The 27,027-nt window shown below is 44.5% G+C and overlaps 1 protein-coding gene across 15 annotated transcripts in view; it reads right to left on the bottom strand.

The window, feature by feature from the left end:
- myo18a (myosin XVIIIA) overlaps window positions 1–27,027 on the bottom strand; it is a 184,390-nt gene that overhangs the window by 20,971 nt on the left and 136,392 nt on the right. For all 15 annotated transcript variants that reach the window (XM_033046271.1, XM_033046267.1, XM_033046266.1 and 12 more), the window contains 13 exons: window positions 19,366–19,494; window positions 18,022–18,165; window positions 17,610–17,699; window positions 16,290–16,409; window positions 14,253–14,364; window positions 13,264–13,391; window positions 12,184–12,338; window positions 7,957–8,080; window positions 5,903–6,103; window positions 5,101–5,211; window positions 4,270–4,374; window positions 2,929–3,075; window positions 2,102–2,215 (listed from right to left, as the gene is read on the bottom strand). In XM_033046271.1, the coding sequence (XP_032902162.1) occupies window positions 2,102–2,215; window positions 2,929–3,075; window positions 4,270–4,374; window positions 5,101–5,211; window positions 5,903–6,103; window positions 7,957–8,080; window positions 12,184–12,338; window positions 13,264–13,391; window positions 14,253–14,364; window positions 16,290–16,409; window positions 17,610–17,699; window positions 18,022–18,165; window positions 19,366–19,494 (1,680 nt within the window). The remainder of the gene's footprint in view (window positions 1–2,101; window positions 2,216–2,928; window positions 3,076–4,269; window positions 4,375–5,100; window positions 5,212–5,902; window positions 6,104–7,956; window positions 8,081–12,183; window positions 12,339–13,263; window positions 13,392–14,252; window positions 14,365–16,289; window positions 16,410–17,609; window positions 17,700–18,021; window positions 18,166–19,365; window positions 19,495–27,027) is intronic.

Here is a 27,027-nt window from a genome sequence, read left to right on the forward strand (position 1 = left end):
CCCCATTCTCCTGCCTTCTCCCCGTAACCCATGACTCCCGCACTAACCCGTATCATTCTGTTTGCGGATTTGAAAGATGTTACTATCTTTCTATCCAAGGTAGCTGAGCAGTAACATGTCAAATATAGTCCATTTCAAACGTTTACAGTCACTTTGATCAATTCAGAATGTTTTTCCTTGTCTTACTCCTGCCCTTTTGTTTATCTTCCTTCAACACGACTCAACCACAATTCAGGTGCAATTGCAACTCCATTGATGTCACACAAAACCATACTTACAGAAGATGATCGAGAGTGAGTGGGGTTAAAGTTTCCTGTAACTTGTGGGAAAAGTCTATTCCCCATGAAAGGTCAGAGTCTCGATTCCCCATGACACGCAGATAGCGGGTGCCCACACACACACAGAGACACACACAAACATACACACACACACGGACACAGACACACACAAACACATGCACACACACACACGCCACACACACGCACGCGCGCGCGCGCACACACACACACACGGACACACACACAGAGACACAGACAAACACACACACACACACGGACACAGACACACACAAACACATGCACACACACATGGACGCACACACACAGACACACACAAACACACACTCACACACACGGACACAGACACACACAAACACACGCACACACACACACGCCACACACACAAGAGACAGATACACACACACACACACACACACACACACACACACACACACACACACACACACACACACACACACACAGCCAGGCCTGTACACACAGTCTCACCAGGGCGTCTTAAAATTGGAGCAAGACATCTCAACTCTTGCGCTCAAATCCTTTGACAATTATGGCCAGGAAACCATAAGGCTTCTATTGTACCTCCTCTCTCTCCATCCCTCCCCCACCCAAATCGTACCAGCTTCAAAGTCATCTTGTTGAGTCTCATTGTCTGCAACTCGTTTTCACCTAGCCCACAGCTGACAGTGGCCTGTTTCCTTTATCACCGTTTAGTTTTCCGCATATCTTTCATTCGTTTGTTCTATATCTCTCTACATCCCCGTCTCTCACTTCCCTTTCCCCTGACTCTCAGCCTGAAGAAGGGTCTCAACCTGAAATGTCACCCATTCCTTTTCCTCCAGAGATGCTGTCTGACCCGCTGAGTTACTCCAGCTTTTTGTGTCTATCTTCGGTTTAAACCAGTATCTGCAGTTCCTTCCTACACACTAGGCTCCTATTTATCGTTGTTGCATTTTACCTTTCAGTAATTTGTGTTTATACCTCAGCTTCTCAGATCAACATGCCTTTTGATCCCTTACCATTTTAACAATTCTATTTACTATATTGTATTGCCTTCTGCCATTCTACTTAGGAATTATAATTAGAACACCATGCACGCCAACTGAAGCTGAACAATGATTTATTTCTGCAGTCGGCAATGGTTGCTTATCTGAAAGGACAGGATATAATTATGATCTAAACATAAAATTTCAATGTAGAAAATATATTCCAATTCCTCATGGATCTTAAATAATTAGCACTGATAATTTTAAATGGTGCCATTACATCCCGTTCAGTTTATCACTATATTGGAAAATCATTCAACAATGTGACGTTTTCATCAGCAGCACATTTTTCAAGTTTTAATTAAAATATATACTTATCAAAGTGCTCTGCCGGTGGGGTGGCACGGTGGCGCAGCGGTAGAGTTGCTGCCTCACAGCACCAGAGACCCGGGTCCCATCCTGACTACGGGTGCTGTCTGTACGGAGTTTGTACACTTTCCCTGTGATTGCGTGGGTTTACTCCGGGTGCTCCGGTTTCCTCCCACACTCCAAAGACGTAGAAGTGTGTAGGTTAATTGTAAATTGTCCCTCGTGTGTAGGATAGTGCTAGTGTACGGGGGTGATCACTGGTCGGTGTGGACTCGCTGGGACAAAGGCCTGTTTCTGTGCTGTATGTCTGAAGTCAAACGTCCAAAGTCTAAAGTTGGATCATAGCAGATGCGATTATTCCAATTACCAAAATGATTAGTAAACGTCTAGGTATTGATATGGACGTGATGATTTCTGCGTGTTGGCTTTGCTGCACTGACATATACTTACTGCAACTTTGGCCTTGGAGATATCTTCAATCTGAAGGTGCAGATCCTCCATTTCAACCTCCATTGATTTCCGAGCTTTGACAGCGGCTGCACACGTGAACTCTGACTCTTCAAGCTGAAAACAAACAGTTTACCTGGTCAAGTAAAGGGTGAACTGTAGCAACGTAGAAATAAAACTCAGAAATAAAGGAGAGTTGTTGGAAACTTTTGAAATTTCTTAACGTAAATTTATTCGCCGCATTTCCTGAATAAAATGTATTCGGTTAAGTTTATTCCTGAATTCCATCCCATCCGCTCGCAAATACCTGCATAATAAAACTACTCTTTGAGCTCTGTATAGACAACAAATGCTGGAGAATCTCAGCGGGTGAGGCAGCATCTATGGAGAGAAGGAATAGGTGACGTTTCAGGTCGAGAATCTTCATGCTCCGTATAGTTTGTTTCTGCATTTTAAACACAAATCCATTTTATCAGCATTGAGGAAAAAAAGTTAATGAACCATTAAGAAGAAGGGTTTATGAAGAAGGGTCTCGATCCGAAACGTCGCCTATTCCTTCGCTCCATAGATGCTGCCTCACCCGCTGAGTTTCTCCAGCATTTTTGTCTACCTTCGATTTTTCCAGCATCTGCAGTTATTTCTTAAACAGAGGTAGATTCAGTTGAATACAGTTTACTCTTGAAGAGTGGAGAATTTACACATTTTAAAATTGGATTTTTAAATATATTTTCACGTTTATCGAAACGCCTGCGGAGCAATTTGATGAACAAAACTTGGCCGATTTAACAGAATCTGAAATTTAAATAACGAACAAAACTAGAAAGAATTACCTGGTTTTTCAATTGTGCGATCTCCCGTTTGCTGGGTGCGTTGTTTTTGAAGTGGTCCAGCATTATTTGGGCATCAGCTAGAAGAGCCTTTGTCCGTCGAAGATCCTTGCGAAGCCGTTTTTCAGTTTCAAAATCCCTTTCACTGACCTGATTTTAACAAAAGCCATCAGAACCCAAGATTCAAACTTCTGACACTGCACGAAAATTGACAGTCTGACCATTATGATGTTATAGCAATTTCATATCCTTGTCCTTGTTTTTACTAGTTTAGTTTAGTTTCGAGGCACAGCGAGGAAACAGGCATTCGGCCCACCGAGCCCGCGCCTACAATCGATCACCTGTTCAAATTAGTTCTGCGTAAGTTATCCCACTTACTCATTCACTGCTTACACAATAGGGACAATTTTAAGGAGACCAATTAACCTACAAACCCAAGATAGACACAAAATGCTGGAGTAACTCGACCCGAAACGTTGCCCATTCCTTCTCTCCAGAGATGCTGCCTCACTCGCTGAGTTACTCCAGCATTTTGTGTCCACCTTCGATTTAAACCACCATCTGCAGTTCTTTCTTACACAACCTACCAACCCACGTGTCTTTGGGATGTGGGAGGAAACCGGTGCACCAGGAGAATACCGGGTAATAGGGAGATCGTGCAAACTCCACACATACAGTACCCAATGTCAGGATTGAACCTGGGTCTCTGGCGCTGAGAGGCATCAGATCTTACCAGCTGCATCACTAGCCACCCTGCATGTTTTCTGCACTCCCCTGAACCTCACTGGGGCTTCCACTCCTGCATTTCTCTGAACTTTGTCAGTTTTGCTGAACATTTTCTATGCAGTATCTTTTCCCCAAACGCCACAATGAATGTGGTAACGTTTTTTAACTGAATTCCATCGAATGCACATGAAGGAAACTAGTCCTCTGGCTCCGATGGTCACTGACATGTTTCTGCATTCCACAAGTAAAAGAGGTGTGAAACATTATAGAAACATAGACACTAGGAGCAGGAGTAGGCCATTCGGCCCTTCGAGTCAGCACCGCCATTCAATATGATCATGGCTGATCATCCACAATCAGCAGCCTGTTCCTGCTTTCTCCCCATATCCCTTGATTCCATTAGCCCTACGAGTTAAATCTAACTCTCTCTTGAAAACAGCTATATCTAACTTTGAAAATTATTATTGATTTTAAGCTTTACTAGCTGTCATTTTTATAGTCGAACCGACCTCAAAATCTTCTGTATTATGAATACTGCCATCAAATTATTGAAACATCTCAATAGTGCACAGTTGCCCAACTCTCCATGTAGAATTTAATCAATAGACAATCAGTTACCTTTTCACTGACTACAGACAGTTTGTTCTCCAGATCTCTTTTCTCTCTCAGGATTTTCTGTTTATCATCATACTCTTCTTCTAATTGCAGCTCAAATTGTTTTAACTGAGAAAATGCAAAACAAAAAGTTATGACGTTCACAAATTAAATATCACATCTTATTAATAAATCTTTGAATATGGACTTTAGAGGCACAGCGCGGCAACAGGCCATTCAGCCACCGAGTCCGCATTGACCAGCGATCACCCCGCACACTAACACTATCCCACACACTAGGGTCATTTACAATTTGGACCAAAGCCAATGAACCTAGGTCTTCACATAACCTGTACGTGGGAGGAATCTAGAGCACCGAGAGAAAACCCACGCAGGTCACCGGGAGAACGTACAAACTCAGTACAGACAGCGCCCCTAGTCAGGATGGAACCCGGGTCCCTGGCAACTCTACCGCTGCGCCACCGTGCCGTGCCCACATTTCTTTGTATTCATGATTTGTAAACCACTGATGCAGTCAATCACAAAAGCCAAACTGAAATTCAAACTTATTTGTTAATTGTACTCGGTTAGTTACTGGAAGTTACTTGGTGCTCATTAAGAAATTACCACCTTATAGTGACACCTTCCATTCATTGCTTTTAGAATCACGTCACGATTAAAGAAATTCTCAGCTCAGTTTTAACTTCTAATATTTTCATGTCACACAAGCCATATATATTAAAATGCAAATGCAATGCAATGGCTATTAACATGCCTAAAATTAGATTTTTAATTTATCCATTTGATGACAGACAGTATTTTTATGTCAATAACTATTACAAGAATAAAACTGACCTTCTTCTGGCAAGACTGCCTAATTTCTTCCACTTCCTCTTCTTTGTTATCAATTTCCTTGCCTTGAGTTTGTCTGTACCTTTCCATTTCCATTTCCAGTCGAAGTTTGGCCTAAATTTGAGCAAAAACAATGAACTCTAGGAACGCTGAACTGATGGTGAAATGAATTAACAAAGAAAACAAGCAGTGCTTTAGTTTAATTTAGAGATACAGCACGGAAACAGGCCCTTCGGCCCACCGAGTCTTTATTAACCTACAAACAAGTACGTCTTTGGGATGTGGTAGGAAACCGGAGCACCCAGAGAAAACCCACGCAGGTCACGGGGAGAACGTACAAACTCTGTACTTAGAATGATTGCATATGCTATGATACAACTTTAGACATTAGACTTCAGACGTACAGCGTGGGAACAGGCCTTTGACCCACCGAGTCCACGCCGACCAGTGATCACCCCCGCACACTTGCACTATCCTACACACAAGGGGCAATTTGCAATTTTTACCAAAGCCAATTAACCTACAAACCCGCACGTCTTTGGAGTGTGGGAGGAAACCGAAGCACCCGGAGGAAACACATGCAGGTCACGTGGGTACAAACTCCGTAAAGACAGCACCCGTCGTCAGGATCGAACCCGGACCGCTGGCACTGTGAGGCAGCAACTCTACCACTGCACCAGTAACTTAGTTTATTGTCACGTGTACCGAGGTAGAGTGAAACACTTCATTAACATTAATTAACTTATGAATGATCATCATATTTTCGGAATCATTCCACATTGCTCATACACGAAAATGATTGTACCTGTTCTAGCATTTGGATAGTCCCAGCTTGTTCATCCAGCTCCTCCTCCTGGTCCTTAACCTTGGCCTCCAACTCACGAACCTGCTTCTTCACCTTAGCAAGCGAAGCCTCGTCCTTGGATTCTTGAGAAGACAGATCCTGCAGCTCCACGTCCAGCCGCTCGGCCCTCTGGCTTACGGTGAGAATCTCCGAATCTTTATCCTGGAAAAAACAACGATTCATCAGCCACATGTAAAGCCATAACCCGTAACCTGCACAGATACAGTGGATGTAGAGAGGATGTCTCCACGAGTGGGAGAGTCTAGCACTAGAGGGCACAGCCTCAGAATTAAAAGACGTCGCTTTGGGAAGGAGATGAGGAGGAATTTCTTTAGTCAGTGGGTGGTGAACCTGTGGAATACATTGCCACAGAAGGCTGTGGAGGTCAAGTCAATGGATGTTTTTAAGGTAGAGATAGATGGATTCTTGATTAGTACGGCTGTCAGGGGTTATGGGGAGAAGTCAGGTGAATGGATTTAGGAGGGAGAGATAGATCAGGCATGATTGAATGGCAGAGCAGACTTGATGGGCCGAATGGCCTAATTCTTCTCCTATCACATAAACTTATCAATGTTAATTTGTTATATGGCTATGAAGTAGCAGGTATTCAAGAGGCATCATAAATAAAAGTAAAATTAATGAATTCTGTGAAATTTTGAAGATAGAACATAGAACAGTACAGTACAGAATCAGGCCCTTCAGCCCACAATGTCTGTGCTAAACATGATGCTCAGACAAACTCTTACCTGGTAGACACAAAATGCTGGAGAAACTCGGCGGGTGAGGCAGCATCTATGGAGAGAAGGAATTGGCGACGTTTCGGGTCACAACGTTGCCAATTCCTTCTCTCCATAGATGCTGCCTCACCCGCCGAGTTTCTCCAGCATTTTGTGTCTACCTTCGATTTTACCTGCATCTGCAGTTCTTTCTTAAACAAACTCTTACCAACCTGCACATGATCCATATCCCTCTATTCCCTATAGTCATGTGTCCATCCTTAAATGCCATGGGCTCCAGGCACCCACTGCCCTGTGTATGAAAGGCTTGCCCCGCACATCTCCTTTAAACTTTGCCCCTCGCACCTGACAGTTATGCCCTCTAGCATTTGATATTGCCGTCTTGCGCAGAAAGGTTCTGACTGTCAACTCCCGTCAACTCCAAATAACTTTCATAAGTTAAATAAACTTTGTTGACCATAGACAATAGGCGCAGGAGTCGGTCATTTGGCCCTTCGAGCCAGCACCGCTATTCAATGTGATCATGACTGATCATCCACATTCAGTACAAGCATGACAATGCAGAATGGATTCTGGATTCGGATGCAAATTTGTTAGCCAGTGTAGCAAAACTATTAACAATACAAATGTTATGACCTCAGAATCATTTTTAGAATTTCAGTCTACCTACCCATGGTAGCAAACAGAAAACGAAACACAGTAAAAGACCTAAACTGCACTGGCTCCCTGTCCAATACCGCATTGATTTTAAGATTCTCCTCCTCACTTTCAAAGCTCTCCACAATCTCGCTCCTCCATACCTCTGTGAACTCCTCCAGGCTCACACTCCATCCCGAACTCCCCGATCCTCTTCTTCCTCCCTGCTCCCCACTCCATCTGCCCGCCCACCTGTCCACGATGGGGTTCAGAGCCTTCAGCCGCTCTGCCCCTCGCCTCTGGAACTATCCTACTATCCATCCGTACCATAGAGTCTCTCTCTCCTCACCTTCAAAACCTCCCTCAAAACTCACCTATTCACACTGGCCTAACCCACGTAACTCCACTTTCTATCAAATTCATGGATAGGTTGTTTATGTTTCATTGTATTTATATATTTGTAATTTGCTTGTTTTAACTGTAAGGTGTCCTTGAGTGTTCTGAAAGGCACCCATAAATAAAATGCATTATTATTATTATTATTATTATAAGTTATGTTATCGATCTTTTCAATGTTATTTGCTGATCTTGCTCAAATCTAACAATGTTTTCAATCATTATTACAGTAGTGATGGTACATACATCCAGCTGTTGCTTCAGACTGAATATCTCTGCTATAAAACCATCTCTTTCTCTGCTCAGTTTCTCTTTATGAATCTTTTCTCTCTGAGATTCATCTTGTGCTTGCAATAACTCGCTGTCGAACCTGGAACAAGAAATAGAAGAACATGTTAAGAACAAAAGGCACAACTCTAACTTGCAGTGGGTGATGAATTATTTCACGCAGGGCAATCTATAAGAAGTAATGCGACCAATTTTCTTCCATACATCTAAAGCTCCTTAGATGGGAGACACTTCATTTTGAAAACTGTGTTGTTAACTAGATTAGTATGTTAACTCAAAATCACAGACTCCATCGCGGCGGCACGGTGACGCAGCGGTAGACTTACTACCTCACGGCGCCAGAGACCCGGGTTCGATCCTGACTACAGGTGCTGTCTGTACGGAGTTTGCACGTTCTCCCCGTGACCTGCGTGGGTTTTCTCCGAGATCTTTGGTTTCCTCCCACACTCCAAAGACGTGCATGTTTGTAGGCTAATCGGCTTGGTATAATTGAAAATCATCCTTCGTGTGTGTAGGAGTGTGCTAGTGTGCGTGGATCGCTGGTTGGCACAGACTCGCTGGGCTAAAGGACCCGTTTCTATGCTGCGTCTCTTATCTCGATAGATTCAAGTGCCCTGGGTACCAGAACAAAGTTCCTGTCTGAGTCACCCACCAATCTAACTAATACATCTATTGCTATCCCTTCCTCACAGTTGGGTCAACAATTGTTCACCATTAACTTCCCAAATGCTAACATTGGCAGTAATGTCTACATCCCTTGGATGAATAAAACATCCTGAAGCCGCCGTCTCCAGTAAGAAAGCGCCAATTCAGGACCTCCAAGCCGCGGAGTGTGTTTGACCGTCCCGACGAGAGGGCATGTACATCCGGCCGTCCGTAGCGGTGACTACGGAGGTTTATGGCCCCAACGCGGGTGAACAATGGAGGAGGACTGGCTGTACTTTGTGCCTTCCACCACAGTGAAGGATGCTGTGGTGAATGTTTGTGTTGAAGCGTATTGTGTGTTCTTTTTTTTTATTGTACCGCTGCTGGCAAATTCATTTCACTGCACTTATATGTGTATGTGACGAATAAAACTGATTGATTGAACCAAGACATTCAGAATGTTCTATGTCACGTGATGCTCCACTATCGACAAAAGCAAAATTCATATGTGAATTACTGCGTTGGATTTTTTTAAAAGGTCATATTGAAATTATTATGTTTAAAATGTGCACACCACTGCACCTCTGGGCCAGTTTACGCACTAACAAATCTGAGCATCTGCAGTGTAGCTTACAACCCAGCGGTCTGAACGCTGATTTCTCTGCATTCCTTGCCCACCCCCTCTCTCCCCACCCTCCCCCACACCAGTCATCGTGCCAGTTCTACCATTCACATCCCTGTATCCCCCTCATTTGTACATTTCCCCCCCATCCAACAATGTCCATTATGGACTCCACCCTTCCTGAAGTCATCTGTTGCCATCCCCGACTTGCTCTAACCTTTTCTCCCCCCACCCTCCCTTCAGCCTGAAGAAGGATAACCGACCCAAAACATCACCTCTTCCTTTTCTCCAGAGATGCTGCCTGATCTGCTGAGTTACTCCAGCACTTTGTCCCATTCCTGCAAGGTAGTTGTCCCACCTCCCTTTCAAAGCTGCTGTTCCTCCCTCAAACAAAACCATCCTCGGCCCCTCTCCCGTGTCAATTTGCAATCAGTCATTACAAAATATTTGAACTTTGATGCTTCCCAAGGTTATATCAGTCCTTCCTCACATCCTCCTAAAGGTCTAAGTCTGGTTTCTGCTCCATCCACATCACTGAAGGCAAAGTCTCAAATAGCATTCTCTGTTAGTCTGCCTGTGATTTCTCTCCTGAATTCTCCAGAGTGTTTCACACCATCACTCATGTACATCTCCTCCACTGTCCACCTCTGGGACTTCCTTCATTTTCTCCCACTCGTATAAATTCAATTGTACTTCAGATACATTCCATACTGCTTTTAATTCCTCTTTCCAATGTTACCCACAGATTTCCCAAAACATCCATCCTTCACCTCCTTTTCCCGTAATTCTTTTATGAATTTGTCTGTAAATTAGCTCCAAACGTGCATGCTGGTGAAGTGTACGCTCGATTGCTCCATCAATCTCTCTATCTCTGGGCTGTGAGAATACTTGGTCATATTATATCTTGTATGTGCACATACTTGGCCAATAAACTTATTCATTCATTCATACCTTCAAGAGCTCCAATTTATTTCACTTTAACACCTGCATTAATAGAAAATACTCTCAGTAAGGCTTCAAAGTTTACTTATCAAGTCAAGTCAAGAGAGTTTATTGTCATGTGGCCCAGATAGGCCAATGAAATTCCGCTCTACAAATATAAGACTAATGACTTCAGGTTTTAGATTTTCTTCAGTTTAGTTTGAGATGGAGAAACAGGCCCTTTGGCCCACAAAACTAAGAATATCACTGTGACTTATCAAAGGTGACAATAAAGTATCATTTATTCATTCACCGAGTCCGTGCCGGCCAGCGATCCCCGTACACGAGCACTATCCTACACACACTAGGGACAATTTACATTTTTTACCAAAGCCAATTAACCTACAAACCTGGATGTCTTTGGTTCATGGGAGGAAACCGGAGCACACTCACACGGTCACGGGGAGAACGTACAAACTCCGTACAGACGGGATGGAACCCCAGTATCTGGCGCTGTGAGGCAGCAACTCTACCGCTGCACCACCGTGCCACTGTGCCAGTTCTTCTTGCTCTTGTCACACGAAGAGTATACATTGTTCCTTACATTGCACTGGATAGTTCTTTTGTTTCTTGAAAGCAGAAGATCATCATAAAGGAAGCAGGATTGGATTATGAAGGATGATTGCATTACATGCAACATAGAAGTTAAAGGCATGAATTGATGGCGCTGACCAAAATATTTTTTTTTCTGATAATGAAATGTAGGACACTTCAAAATGAGGACACGGCTTTATAAAGAGGACTGCAAATAAATGTTGCACAAAAGCTGGTCGATATGTGAGTCAGCGCTCACAGTAATCAGTACATTTAGCTCAATTGTGTAGGAAGGAACTGCAGATGCTGGTTTAAACCGATGATAAACGATCTTCCATTTAGCTCAATTATTGTTTTATCATATTTTTTTGTCAGTTAATGAAATAAAAGGCTGGTAGATGATGTTTAGAAATAGGTCAGCCACAGACTGATAACGTAACTCGTCTCCTGCTCTGCATTGGAAAGGCCATTGCATTATTACAAACTGCACAACTTGGAAAGGTTTGTTTAGTTTAATTTAGTTTAGAGATACAGCGCGGAACCAGGCCCTTCGGCCCACCGATCCCCGCACATTAACACCATCCTACACACACTAGGGACAATTTACAATTTTTACCAAAGCCAATTAACCTACAAGCCTGTACGTCTTTGGAGTGTGAGAGGAAACCGAAGATCTCGGAGAAAACCCACGCGGTCACAGGGAGGACGTACAAACTCCGTAGACAGCGCCCGTAGTCAGGATGGAACCCGGGTCTCCGGCGCTGCAAACGCTGTAAGGCGGCCACTATACCGCTGCACCACCGTGCCGCACTAATTTGTTTCAAACGTTGTAACTTTTCGCCGCTAGAGACACGGCGGCTCTTTGCGTACATTGTGTGTGGTCGGCAAAACAAAGAATATCACTGTGACATGTCTCATGCTGCTGATAAAGCATGATTCATTAATCAATCAATTAATTGATTCAAATGCATAATAATGTATATTATTGCCCCATGAAGATTATCATCAGTAGTTCATTATATATTCTTACGATCAAATCTGATAGATTTTAATTAAAATATGTAAAAGATCAACCAGCCCCTGACTAACAGATAAAGGAGGTGTGATTACACATACACATCTGTGATGAACACACAGAAACACGATCTGAACTGAACGACTATCTACCCCATTGGCGACCCTTGGACTATCCTTGGCCGGAGTTTGCTGGCTTTACCTTGCATTAAACGTAATTCCCTTATCATGTATCTGTACACTGTAAATGGCTGGATTGTAATCATGTGTTGTCTTTCCGCTGACTGGTTAGCACGCAACAAAACTTTTCACTGTACCTCGGTACACGTGACAATAAACTAAACTGAACTGAAGTGCGGTTCCAATGTGAGTTTTGCAGATGAACTCACTTTCGTTGCTTCTTTTCCAATTCATGGTTACGTCCTTGTTGTCCTTCCAGGTGAAGCTTGGTGTCCTGCAACTCTGCTGTAAGTCGCTGGGATTTCTTCTTCAACTGTTGAATGCTGCGTTGCATTTCCTCATTATCAGCTTGCAAATCTGCAACCTGCAAGCACACCAGCAAGTCTTAGAGATACAGCGCAGAAGCAGGCCCTTCGGCCCACCGAGACCGCGCTGACCAGCATATCCCCGCACGCTAACACTATCCGACACACACTAGGGACAATTTACACTTATACCGAGCCAATTAACCCACAAGCCTGTACGTCTTTGGAGTGTGGGAGGAAACCGGAGCATCCGGAGGAAGACCACACCTGCAGTATTGTGTGCAGTTTTGTTCCCCTAATTTGAGGAAGGACATTCTTGCTATTGAGGGAGTGCAGCGTAGGTTTACAAGGTTAATTCCCGGGATGGCGAGACTGTCATATGCTGAGAATGGAGCGGCTGGGCTTGTATACTCTGGAGTTTCGAAGGATGAGAGGATATCTTATTGAAACATATAAGATTATTAAGGGTTTGGAAAAGCTAGAGGCAGGAAACATGTTCCCGATGTTGGGGGAGTCCAGAACCAGGGGCCACAGTTTAAGAATAAGGGGTAAGCCATTTAGAACGTGGATGAGGAAACACTTTTTCACACAGAGAGTGGTGAGTCTGTGGAATTCTCTGCCTCAGAGGGCGGTGGAGGCCGGTTCTCTGGATACTTTCAAGAGAGAGCTAGATAGGGCTCTTAAAGATAGTCAAGGGATATGGGGAGAAGGCAGGAACGGGGTACTGATTGTTGATGATCAGCCATGATCACATTGAATGGCGGTGCAGGCTCGAAGGGCCGAATGGCCTACTCCTGCACCTATTGTCTATTGTCACAGAGAGAACATACAATACCAGGTGGAACGACCGAACCCGGGTCTCCGGCGCTGCGCGCGCTGTAAGGCAGCAATTCTACCGCTGTCCCACCCTTTTCTCAGCTTTAAATTTAGGGAAAAAAAGCTTTGTTTCTGGCATTAATAATTCTACGCCTTGTTTTCACTTACTCTTCGCTCCATTTGCCTCTTGGTCTGTAATTCAACCTCCAGCTTGTCTTCAAACTCCTGATGCATCCGTTTCTTGGTGAAGTCTATCTCTCTGGCTGCACGCTCGTACTTCATCCTCCACTCCCCACCTACGGGAAGGGAATAAAAGCAACGTGCCAACAGCTTGAAGTCTGCCATTTACATTCACGCATGTGGAAACGTCGTCCAACACTCCACAGACAAGATTTTAAATTATGCAAATAAAGAGATATTTTTAAGATAAAACACTGCTTCAGGCAAGCAAGCAAACAAACAAAAACTGCGCCGGTGAATTCAGCCTCGTTGAATATTCAAACCCATCCACATTTCAACTATGAAATAGTTGATGATTTTTGAATGGATAGCCAAAGTCAAAAGCTGAAGATCTTAAATATGCGACAATAACGTTTACAGTTGTATCTATTTTTGTTCTTGAGTCAGAGGGTGGTGAATTTATGGAATTAATTGCCACAGAAGGCTGTGGAGGCTGTCAATGGATATTTTTAACGCAGAGATACATGGATTCTTGATTAGCACGGGTCATGGTCATAGAGGTAGGAGCATAATGAGGCCTTTCGGCCCATCAAGCATACTCTGCCATTCAATCATGGCTGATCTATCTCTCCCTCCTAACCCCATTCTCCTGCCTTCTCCCCATAATCCCTGACACCCGTACCAATCAAGAATCCATCTATCTCTGCCTTGAAGGCAGGTGTCAGAGGTTACAGGGAGAAGGCAGGGGAATGGGTTTGAGAGGGAAAGATAGATCAGCCATGATTAAACGGCGGAGTAGACTTGATGGGCCAAATGGCCTAATTCTGCTCCTTTCACTTATGAACTAATGAACTTATGAGTACGTGAAAAATGACATAGCAGAAATTGTTAATGAATCTCCAGGTATGAGTTTGCCGGTTCCTGTCTTTAAAAGAATAATGTCTAAAGTATTTGAGGAAGGAGAATGAGGAACTAACCCGACTCGTCATCGTCAAGCTCTCCATTTAATTCCGCTGCTTTGATGAGTCGAGCTTCCATCACTTCCATTTCCATTGAATCCATTTGTTTCTTCATTCCATCACATTTAGCCTAAAATACAAATGCCTCAGAAATGACTGGTTCTCAACATCTACACAATGCATGAGATGCACATACGTATAAAAGCCCATTATCAAAGTCATGATTCATGCCTATCTTGTTCCTGATGTAAAGGTCAGGTGGGGGGGGGGGGGGGGGAGTTCCCCCCGCCACGGGTTCCATGTAATCCCGTGCTACCTGCTCCATGGACGGATAGTCGGCGACTAAACTGTCTCCCCCACCTGGTTTGCCAGGTGAGGAGGGGGCTGTGGACCCCCCAGCAGGACCAAAAACAAGACCTGTCAAAGGGCGGATGAGCTCCTAGCGAGCCAACGGCCATCCACACTTCAGTAGAAGTTGCGATCACTGTTGTACACGGCATTGTAAGGAACGATGATAAATCGCCAACAGCCTGTCCCGTCCCTTTCTTGTGTTGTTGTTTTTAGTCTGTATTTACTTCTATGTTTTAGTGTACTTTTAGTTTTTGTGTTATGTGGGGATGGTTGGGGGAAACCTTGTTTATCTCTTCCCTCGACAGAGTTGCGACTTTTTCCGTATCGTATTTCCGTCTGCACCGTGGCCTTAACAGAGTAGAGCTGGCGGTCCCTTTATTAGGGATCGACTGCGGGAGCACCAACCGCAGGGGCTTCGACCGCCCTGATCGTGGGAGCCTCGGTCTCCCCGATGCGGGGGTTTCGATTGCCACAACTGCGGATGTTTCAATCGCCCTGACAGCGGGAGAAAAGTTGGAAAGAAGGTAAACGTTATTTGCCTTCCATCACAGTGGGGAAAGTGAGGCCCGCCGAAATACAAGATGGATGTGCTGCCTGCGCTGGTGGGGACTCGGAGGGAGTGCCGTGAGTGCAGTGATCTTGGTGTTTGCGGGGACATGGCTCCACGAGGACATCCTGTAGTTTAGTGCGAGTGCGGATGGCTTTCTGACTGCTCGGGTGGACAGGGACTGCAGAGTGAGTGACAGCGGTCGGTACAACTCTGGGCACATCACGGTGAAGGAGCGTGTGTGTGTGTGTGGCCCGGACATTGAACTGATGGCTGGTACACAAAAATGCTGGAGAAACTCAGCGGGTGCAGCAGCATCTATGGAGCGAAGGAAATAGGCCGTTTCGGGCCGAAACCCTTCTTCAGACTGATGGGGGGTGGGGGGGAGAAGGAAGGAAAAAGGGAGGAGGAGGAGCCCGAGGGCGGGGGGATGGGAGGAGACAGCTCGAGGGTTAAGGAAGGGGAGGAGACAGCAAGGGCTAGCAAAATTGGGAGAATTCAATGTTCATGCCACACGGACGCAAGCAACCCAGGCGGAATATGAGGTGCTGTTCCTCCAATTTCCGGTGTTGCTCACTCTGGCAATGGAGGAGGCCCAGGACAGAGAGGTCGGATTGGGAATGGGAGGGGGAGTTGAAGTGCTGAGCCACCGGGAGTTCGGGTAGGTTGAACTGATGGCTGTTGGTCTCCGCTTATGCTGTGTGCCCTGGGGATTCTCACACGCCGCTGTGGTGGCTGTTTAAGTCTATGTTTAATCTTTATGCAGTTATGTGGCTTGTCCTTTTTTTTGTATGACTGTATGGTAAATGGAATTTCACTGTCCCTCGGTGCAAGTGACCATAAAGGACCATTGATTCATTGATTGAATGGCAAAGCAGACTCGATGGGCCAAATGGCTTAATCTACTCCTATAACTTGTGAACTAGTGGACTGAATTAAAATCTGCTTCTACGACTAATAGGGGTTATGGGGAGAAGGCAGGAAAATGGGGTTAAGAGAGAAAGATAGATCAGCCATGATTAAATGGCAGAGTAGACTTGACGGACCGAATGGCCTAATTCGGCTTCTATCACATGAACTTATAACAAACCTCACGGAAAGACATGGATATTTTTTTTTTTGCCAGAATTTCAGGAGATAAATAATAATGAGCTGACCTGTAACTCTTTCATTTCTTTCTCTAGGCGAAGTCTGTCTGCTGATTCAGTCTCCAGAAGTTGAGACGTTGATTCACCAGTGTTTCTCTCATCTGTTAATTCAGATGTCAGTTCTCCAAGCTGTTGGTAAAATCACATCATCAAAACCACTGTCCACACTGGTATTTATGTGTAACAATAAATATTGTAGTAAATTAAACAATTTGAAGATAGGGAACCAGCATTCTAGGCTGACCAAGGGTCTTGACCAAATTATCACCTATCCATAATATAGAAACAAAATGCTGGAGTTGCTCGATGGGACAGGCAGCAGCGCTGGAGAGAATGAATAGGGCGACGTTTCGGGTCGAGACCCTTCTTCAGACCCATTCCTTCTCTCCAGAGATGCTGCCTGACCTGCTGAGTTATTTGTGTCTTTTTTTGTAAACCAGCATGACTTGTATCTCTGTCAACAATGGCTTTGTTGGCCATAACCATTTCTAAGAGTCGAACAATCAACCTTTGATAGCAATAACATTATCAAAGCCAAGTTAGCTGGAGCACGTATATCGTCAAATGCACTGCAGTCACTGCAGTCCCAACCCACAAGCTTTATTGCCAAGGACAAAGGGCATCGTATATGTGGCAACACCTCCTGCATGTTCCCTCCCCCCCAAGTCCACACCATCACTGGCCTCCCAACATCACGGGGTCTACATTCTAACCCCCTCCCCAACAGCAGAGGGGAATATCTCCATCAGATGAAGTTTGTCCACCTTCTCAGCCGTAACTAGAGAAGGGCGCTAAGCACTCTTCTTGCCAGCTGTGCCCAGGGCCTGAATGTACAAAAATAAAATCCAAAGGAGCCCGGCAGTGAAGTGGCTTAACAGGGCGGCACGGTGGCGCAGCGGTAGAGTTGCTGCCTTACAGAGCCAGAGACCCCGGCTCGATCCTGATTACGGATGCTGCCTGTACGGAGTTTATACGTTCTCCCCGTGACCACATGGGTTTTCTCCGGGCGCTCCGGTGTCGCCTGTATGGTCGTGAGTAGTCGCCCAAAGAGTCGTACCTTTTTCTGGTCGCCACTGGATTTTTCAACATGTTGAAAAGTTTCGGCAACCTGCTGCCACTATGGCGGGTGCCGGCAAGTCGCCGAAACAATCGCGTAAATGGGACAGGCCTTTAACTACACCTCCATGCTTTAGAGCTAACATGATACTTGGGTAGGCTCAGTATCGTTCACCAACCATCTGCTGCAATGCATCAAATAAATGAGGTTGACAACTGTAAAATGACAATGGTTTCACCAGATGTACGGAGGAACCCCAAGTATCATCTTACCCTGCTTTCCAGCCGATCGCCTGTGAGCCGCAACTCATTGCGTTCCTTTTCAACCCGCTCTACTTTGCTGCGTAGCTGCTGTATCTCCTCCTAACATCAGAGAGAGAGGGAGAGAACATATTTATGTTAGCTTTTACGCAAAGTGGTGAACTTGAATGAACATTTTCAGTCTTTCTTAGCGCAAGAGAGAAAGACTTGAGCGTTTGACGGCACTGGGACTGTACTCGCCAGAGTTTAGAAGGTTGAGGGGGGACCTCATTGAAAGTTACAGAATGATGAAAGGCTTGGATAGAGTGGATGTGGAAAGGATGTTTCCACTGGTGGGAGAGTCTAGGACGGCCTTGTGCCCATACATTTCATCCCTGGCTTTCAAAATATACAACGTAAATAACTGAGAGTTTAAAATGCTTACGTCTTTGCCTCTTATTTGTTCTTCTGTCAACTGGACCTCAATTAATGGCCGAACTGTCGTGAACACTTTCCACCATGGCCAGTTCTTGACTCCTTTGTTCTTTTTAATGTTTTTCTGGATACAACGGATTGCTAGATCTTGAATCTGAAAAATAAATATATTAATTTATCTTCAATCAGATTGCTTACATGGGATAGGCATAAACTTTTGATGGTTTCGTTTTGTTTAGTTTATTGTCATGTGTACCGATGTACAGTAAGCTTTTGTTGCGTGCTAACCAGTCAGCGGAAAGACAATGCATAATTACAATCGAGCCATTTACAGTGTACAGATACATGATAAGGGAATAACGTTTAGTGCAAGGTAAAGCCGGCAAAGTCCGATCAAGGATAGTCCGAGGGTCATCAATGAGGTAGATAGTAGTTCAGGACTGTTTCAGCACTGTCGGCACTGGGCCTTTACTCGCTGGAGTTTAGAAGGATGAGGGGACACCTCATTCAAACTTACTGAATAGCGAAAGGCTTGGATAGAGTGGATGTGGAGAAGATGCTTCTACTGGTGGGAGAGTCTAGGACCAGAGGACACACCCTCAGAATAATAGGACGTTCCTTTAGGAAGGAGGTGAGGAGGAATTTCTTTAGTCAGAGGGTGGTGAATCTGTGGAATTCATTGCCACAGAAGGCTGTGGAGGCCAAGTCAGTGGATATTTTTAAGGCAGAGATAGATAGATTCTTGATTAGTACGGGTGTCAGGGGTTACGGGGAGAAGGCAGGAAAATGTTAGGAGGGAGAGACAGATTAACCATGATTGAAAGGCAGAGTAGACTTGATGGGCCGAATGGCCTAATTCTGATCCTATCACTTATGACCTTATGACTACTCTCTGGTTGTCTTTATAAGAGGGAAGAAACATTTTTGTAACTTCATGGGTGATGGGTGTATGGAACGAGCTGCCAGAGGAGGAGGTTGAGGCTGGGACCGTTTACAAAACAGTTAGACAGGTACATGGATAGGATAGGTTTGGAGGGATATGGACCAACGCAGGCGGGTGGGACGAGTGTAGCTGGGACAAGTTGGCCGGTGTGGGCAAGTTGGGCTTAAGGGCCTGTTTCCACACTGTATCACTCTATGACTCGTGTAGATGGGACATGTTGGCCGGTGTGGGCAAGTTGGGCTGAAGGGCCTGTTTCCACACTGTATCACTCTATGAATAGCGTTGGCTAGTATGGGCAAGTTGGGCTGAAGGGCCTGTTTCTACACTGTATCACTCTATGACCAAGTGAATACAGATAAATCATTGTTCATTCATGTTCGGTTTGTGATGCGGTCGTTGACATTCTACTACCTTTCTCTTCTTGAAATGCTGCCGTGCCAGGTATCCTCTGCAAGCTGCCTGGAAGAGTGTGATGTTCCTTCTGGTCTGTTCATCCCTTTGTTCTTCCAATTTAACAAGGGTCCCTGCTCTGAAAAACACCTGCGACCAGCAGAAAGGAGAATATAAATAAATAATCGATGATAACATGACACTACGGGCAGGCCAGAACAATTGGCTGGGCCATTTTTCCCGAAAATTAAAACAGCAATGGCAATCTTCCTAAAACAATTTCAAAAGCTTTTATTCCCTCAAAACCATGATGCTCATTACATCTAGTTCCAAAACAGAACTAACAAGTTCTCTTTGAAGATACACAAATGCTGGAGTAACTCAGCGGGACAGGCAGCATCTCTGGAGACAAACTCTGCTGACGTTTCGGGTCGAGACCCTTTTTCAGACTGAGAGTCACAGGAAGAGGGACATTAGAGGTATGAAAAGGTACAAAGAACATGAATGAACAGTATGCAAAAGAACAAATTAAAGCCAGCACGGTGGCGCAGCGTAGAGTTGCTGCCTCACTGCGCCAGAGACCCGGGTTCTACCCTGACTACGGGTGCTGTCTGTACGGAGTTTGTGTGTTCTCCCCGTGACCTGCGCGGGTTTTTTAGCCGGGAACTCCAGTTGCCTTCCACACCCAAAAGATGTACAGGTTTGTAGATAAATTGGCTTCTGCAAAATTGTAAATTGTTCCTAGTGCTCAGGATAGTGCAAAGGGCCTGTCCCACTTTCACAACCTAATTCACAACCTTTTTTACTCGTGGACATTTTTCATCAGGCTAGAAAAACACCCCGACCTACTTGATGCCATGAGTACCTACGACTAGCATCACGGCCTGCTACAACCTACCTACGACTTCCTACGACCTTGTGACGACCATGCTGCGAGTAAGAGTCAAGGGTAAACTCGGCAGAGGTCGTGAATTAGGTTGTGAAAGTGGGACAGGCCCTTTAGTGTGCTGGGATCGCAGGTCAGCATGGACTCAGTGGGCCAAAGGGCCTGTTTCCATGCATTATCTCTAAACCAAACTAAACTAAACAATGATTAAGGAAAGGTGGAGCCCATAATGGTCCATTGTTGGCTCTGGAAAAGGTGATAACGAGTAAATGCAAACAGTGGCACTAGCAGGACGACTAGGGTGGGTTCTCTCTATAGCTTTCAGGAAGTTATGGGCTGAATTTTCTTTCTTAGTAGTGCTACAATGTTAATGCTACAATGATCAGTCTTGAGAGGCGTCCCGACCCAAACCATTGTCCGTCGATTCCCTCCATTGATGCTGCCTGACCCACTGAGTTTCTCCAGCAGTTTGTGTTTTGTTCAGGATTCCAGCGGCTGCAGTTTCCTGTGGCTCTTTGCTACATCATGTTAGGATGTGGCAGAGTCCCATTAAAAGGCTTCTGAAGTTACCAGGGAGGATCCGACAGGGGGTTGACCATCCTTTGTGAATGCCCGTACTTCTGTGAATCCTTTAATGCACACAAATGTCACTTTGAAGTGTGAATGCCAAAACCATATTTCAACAAATCAAGAATGTTCAAAGTTCTCATTCAGCTAGTCAAGTTACCAACTGTAAGTAGTAAAGTCCATCTGTCATATGAGACAGGTTCCAAGATTACAGGAGCAAACTTCCGTGCTGATCCCGACTATGATTCAGAGCAACTCAGTTGTTCTGTTTTAACACTTGTTTCCGTAACACAAAGTGGATATAATGCAATCGATGAGTTGGGAATTGGTGGGCTGAATTGGTTAGAGCGGGATTTCGAACTAGAACTGGAAAACCACATGGAAGTTAGTAAAAAAATGACAAGCAGAAAAAAAACTGCCTCGGGGGGAGGGAAAAAAAAACTGTTTCGTGCAACTTCCTTGCAGTAATCAGACATTATTTTCTCTTGAGAACACAGCTGCTGCTACCTTAACCAGTGAGCTTGACAAGCAAGCGCTTCTGTTTGCCACTAGTGCAACAATGCTTAATAAACAATGTAGTATTTTTAGTTTGCAGTGACAAAAATTGTGAGTTTGAAACACTCTAACCCCCTTTCCTCCATCGACACAATTGTGTTTATAACTTGTTCAAGAAGGAACTGCAGATGCTGGAAAATCGAAGGTACACAAAAAAGCTGGAGAAACTCAGCGGGTGCAGCAGCATCTATGGAGCGAAGGAAATAGGCAACGTTTCGGGCCGAAACCCCCTGGGTTTCGGCCCGAAACGTTGCCTATTTCCTTAAACGTTGCCTATTTCCTTCGCTCCATAGATGCTGCTGCACCCGCTGAGTTTCTCCAGCTTTTTTGTGTACCTTTGTGTTTATAACTTTTTGATTTATAATTGATTTTATGATTATTTTCTATAAAGCGAGCTTTCTACGGAACACAACAATCGCCTTCTTGCAGAACCTCCTGTACAAGCTCTTGGGTGAGTTTGCGCTTGAGTTTTTAAATAGGTGAGTCTCGAAGTGTTCAATGCAAACCAATACATTCTGTAAAAGTATTGAAGATAGACACAAAATGCTGGGGTAACTCAGCGGGACAGGCAACACCTCTGGAGCAAAGGAACGGGTGACGTTTCGGGTCGAGACCCTTCTTCAGAATAGTTTGACAAGGGCCACGACCCGAAATGTCACCCATTCCTTCTCTCCAGAGATGCTGCCTGTCCCGCTGAGTTACTCCAGCAGTTTGTGTCTATCTTCGGTTTGAACCAGCATCTGCAGTTCCTTCCTACATACTGTAAAAAACATTAATTGTTAGTTAATGTAAACAACAATGTATCCTAAGTGGCCTTTGAAAAGGCAATTGATTCTAATTCACCTGTTAAAAAATCACCAGCTGTAAGTCCACTCACTTTAATTTAGCAGCTGACAATATGGCCAGTATATAGGAAATGGGCGCAGATGAGATGAGGCCTAGTGCACGATCATATTGTGTTTAGCTAAACTGCTGTTGTCCTTATGCATTATTTCTTAGCATCTCACGTGTACACGGTAATGAATAAAATATCACTCAAATTGTACACAGAATTTCTTCATTCCAATCTTTTAGTACTTCAATAAGACAATGGAGGCGGCATTGAGCAAGTTTAGATATTTAGATATTAGATAGGGAAGGTTAGATATTTCATGTTCATTTACATGCACAACTTTACACGACACGCCAATATATATTTTATTCACATGCCCCGGTACAGGACAGATCAGGTGTCAATGAAATAAAACAAAATGCTGTAACAACTCGGCAACTCCGACATTCACAGAGAAATAAAAGTTTGTGTATTCAAGTGACTGACCTGCGAAGTTTACTTTCCTTTCCTCTCCACACATGCTGCATTTAGCTGCTGGGCCTTTGCAGAGTGTTCCATTCTACTGCCATTGCCGCATGAGCCTCACCACACATTTTCCTTCACTCCGTGGGCAACAATGTCATCTGATGCGACGTGCAAACGTGACTGGCCACGAGGTGGGAAGTAGATTGAATTTCCCCGAGTGACGCAGAATGACCAGGAAGCGGTCACCATTACCACTCACGCCAGCAACAGCTCACCTGCCCACACAGACCACTGGAATTTGCCGAGCCGCACATTTGTGAGTTTCAAGAAGAGAGTCTGCTTTTCCAAAGTGGAAATGTCTCTCCTTACGAGCTGTTCTTGTGGAGCGATGCTAGGTTTGCTAAGTTACTTAGCAGGGTGCCACAATAGACAACAGACAATAGGTGCAGGAGTAGGCCATTCGGCCACTTGAGCCAGCACCACCATTCAATGTGATCATGGCTGATCATCCACAATCAGTACCCCGTTCCTGCCTTCTCCCCATATCCCCTGACTCCACTATCTTTAAGAGCCCTATCTAGCTCTCTCTTGAAAGCATCCAGAGAACCGGCCTCCACTGCCCTCTGAAGCAGAGGCACCACTTTAAATACTGTACAACAATGCTGCGCTGTCATGTGAATCGTTAATACACACGTCATAGAAACATAGAAACATAGAAATTAGGTGCAGGAATAGGCCATTCGGCCCTTCAAGCCTGCACCGCCATTCAATATGATCATGGCTGATCATCCAACTCAGTATCCCGTACCTGCCTTCTCTCCATACCCCCTGATCCACTTAGCCACAAGGGCCACATCTAACTCCCTCTTAAATATAGCCAATGAACTAGCCTCGACTACCCTCTGTGGCAGGGAGTTCCAGGGATTCACCACTCTCTGTGTGAAAAAAGTTCTTCTCATCTCGGTTTTAAAGGATTTCCCCCTTACCCTTAAGCTGTGACCCCTTGTCCTGGACTTCCCCAACATCGGGAGCAATCTTCCTGCATCTAGCCTGTCCAACCCCTTAAGAATTTTGTAAGTTTCTATAAGATCCCCTCTCAATCTCCTAAATTCTAGAGAGTATAAACCAAGTCTATCCAGTCTTTCTTCATAAGACAGTCCTGACATCCCAGGAATCAGTCTGGTGAACCTTCTCTGCACTCCCTCTATGGCAATAATGTCCTTCCTCAGATTTGGAGACCAAAACTGTACGCAATACTCCAGGTGTGGTCTCACCAAGACCCTGTACAACTGCAGTAGAACCTCCCTGCTCCTGTACTCAAATCCTTTTGCTATGAATGTGTCATGTGTTCAAACCATTTACAACATGCCTTCAACCACAGGGAAGAAATACTATGCCATTCAAATGAGAGAAAAAAATAGCAACCTAAGAGTTTTTTGTGAAATACTGAGGGGAAGGAAATTCCCTGACCTAGAATATAGGAACGAACTGCAGGTGCTGGTTTATACCGAAGATAGACACAAAATGCTTTCAGTCTGCAGAAGGGTTACAACCATTCCTTTTCTCCGGAGATGCTGTCTGACCCGCTGAGTTACTCTAGTAATTTGTGTCTATTTTCAGCATATCTTTGGTACGATGGGAGGAATCAGAGCACCCAGCGGAAACCCATAGGCTCATAGATAGAACATGCAAACTCCACATAGACAACACCCGAGATCACGACCTAACCTAGCTCACTGGATTTGTGCAGAAACAGCATTACTTAGTGTGCAAACCTGAAGAAAGGAGCAACCTGACTCCTTAATTGTAAGATGTTAAACGGGTTCAAAAGATTTAGTATATGTCCTACAGTGAGGAAATCTGGAATTCTTCATTCTAAAGTTCCATTCAAAAATTGCCATCAAACGTAAACAATTATACTGCTCCTCTCAAGTTAAGGATTTGTTTACTTTCTCAAGTCCATTAGAAACAGGCCCAGCAATGATAGTGTAGGAAGGAACTGCAGATACAGGTTACACTGAATATAGATGCAAGAAGCTAGGGTAACTCAGCGGGTCAGGCAGCATCCTCAGATAAAACAATAGGTGAAGTTTTGGGACGAGATCCTTCTTCAGATTAAGAGTCAGGGGAAAGGGAAACGAGAGATATAGACAGTGATGTGGAGATATATAGAGATATATATTTGTTCAATATCACCATCTTTATCTCTCGTTTCCCTTTCCTCTGACACTCAGTCTGAAGAAGGGTCTTGTCCCGAAACGTCACCTATTCCTTTTCTCCACAGATGCTGCCTGACCCGCTGAGTTACTCCTGCATTTTGTGTCTCTCTCCAGCATTTACACATGAAAATCAATCATCCAACTAAGTGATCAACATGGACTTCAATTCCATTTGGCCAAGAAGCAAACATACAAATCTACCATATGATTGAAATAACCAGTCCCGAGAAGACTGAATGTACTTATTTATCAATGATCCCGTAATACCACAGTCACCAAAGTTAAAACGCATATGCTACCATAGAGAGTTTAGCTGACAAGTTTAGTTTATCTTAGAGATACAATGCGGAGACAGGCCCTTCGGCCCACCGAGTCCATGCCGACCACCGATCGCCCACACACTAACACTAACCTACACACACTAGGGACAATTTACAATTATATTAAGCCCGTTAACCTACAAACTTGTACGTCTTTGGAGTGTGGGAGGAAAGTGAAGATCTCTGAGAAAACCCACGCAGGTCACGGGGAGAACGTACAAAGTCCGTACAGACAGCACCCGTAGTTAGAATAGAGCCTAGTCTCTGCCGCTGTAATGCAGCAACTCTCCCGCTGCGCCACCAAGCCACTCTTACAAGTGTAGAAAATAAACGTTCTGGCAACTCACATTTAATAAATGCATTGGGTATCTGCATCAATAAAAATAAAAGTCTATTTATTCAACCAGTCTACTGACACAGCCAATTAACGTTTCTTGCCTGAACGGCATAGAATACTGCAATACACTTAACCAGGTACTCATTTTAGTGTAGTTTAGTTTAGAGATACAGCAGGGAAACAAGCCTTTCGGTCCACCGTATCCGCACCGACCAGCAATCCCCGCACACTAACACCATCATTTACAAACCTGTACGTCTTTGGAGTGTGGGAGGAAACCGAAGAATTCTCTGCCACAGACGGCTATGAAGGCCAATTCACTGGATGTTTTCAAGAGTTAGATTTAGCTCTTACGGCTCAAGGAATTAAGGGATATGGGGAATAAGCAGGAGAAGGGTACTGATTTTAGATGATCAGTCATGATCATATTGAATGGCGGTGCTAGCTCGAAGGACTGAATGGCCTACTCCTGCACCTATGTTTCTAAGATCTCGGAGAAAACCCACGGGGTCACGGGGAGACCGTAGAAACTCCGTAAAGACAGCACCCGTAGTCGGGATCGAACCCGGGTCTCGGGCACTGCAAACGCTGTAACCTGCTGCACCACAATATAATCTTAGAAACCAACGAATTATTCAGTACATGAAGTCTAATTATCAAAGAAGCGTTTGGGGTTGATTAAAAGAAATAATCTTTTTTTATAAAACCTCAATTGTTCTTGCGAATGCTGGACTACAGGGTTAAGATTTGAATTATACAGATTATAATGGAAACAATATATAATTACCAATGTCCCTCATGGTTCACTTATTTCCAGATTTGGGGATATGAAGATCGATCTCCCGTATTAAAAGCCCATGAACATGCTTCCCCCTTCTCTTCCTTGTATTTCCAAGTGCCAAATAATTTTTCATAGTTTTATACACAATGTTGTCTTTCCTCCTTACAGATTTATGCATTTGAAATGGAGTGAGTGGGATTGTTGCTAAATGGTACCATTGTTGCAAACAGCCTTTAAAAGGTCAGAAAACAAAGTAGACAAAAATGTAGAATGTGAATAGTTTCCAGCAAAATGAAATGTGGCATTTTAAACTCAGGCAAGTATTCTCCTTAAAAAAGGAAAGGACTCTCATCACTTTGCAGTAAAATATTGTTCATGTTTATTTGATTTAATTTATTGAACAGCACCAAGATTTTAGATATCAGGTGTGTCTTCAAACTGTGGCCGTTCTCCTTTGTCAAGACTTCTGAAACATCTTCAATGTGTTCCGGTGGCTAAACACTTTAAACTCCCCCTCCCCTCCCCACACTGACCTTTCTGTCCTGGGTCTCTTCCATTGTCAGAGTGAGGCCCAGCGCAAATTGGAGAAATAGCACCTCATATTTCACTTGGGCAGCTTACACCCCAGCAGTATGAACATTGACTTCTCTAACTCCAGGTAGTCCGTGCCTTCCCTCTCTCTCCATCCCCTCCCCTTCCCAGTTCTCTAACTAGTCTGACT

This window comes from Amblyraja radiata, chromosome 28 (assembly GCF_010909765.2).
Source record: "Amblyraja radiata isolate CabotCenter1 chromosome 28, sAmbRad1.1.pri, whole genome shotgun sequence".
Taxonomy (NCBI): Eukaryota; Metazoa; Chordata; class Chondrichthyes; order Rajiformes; family Rajidae; genus Amblyraja; species Amblyraja radiata.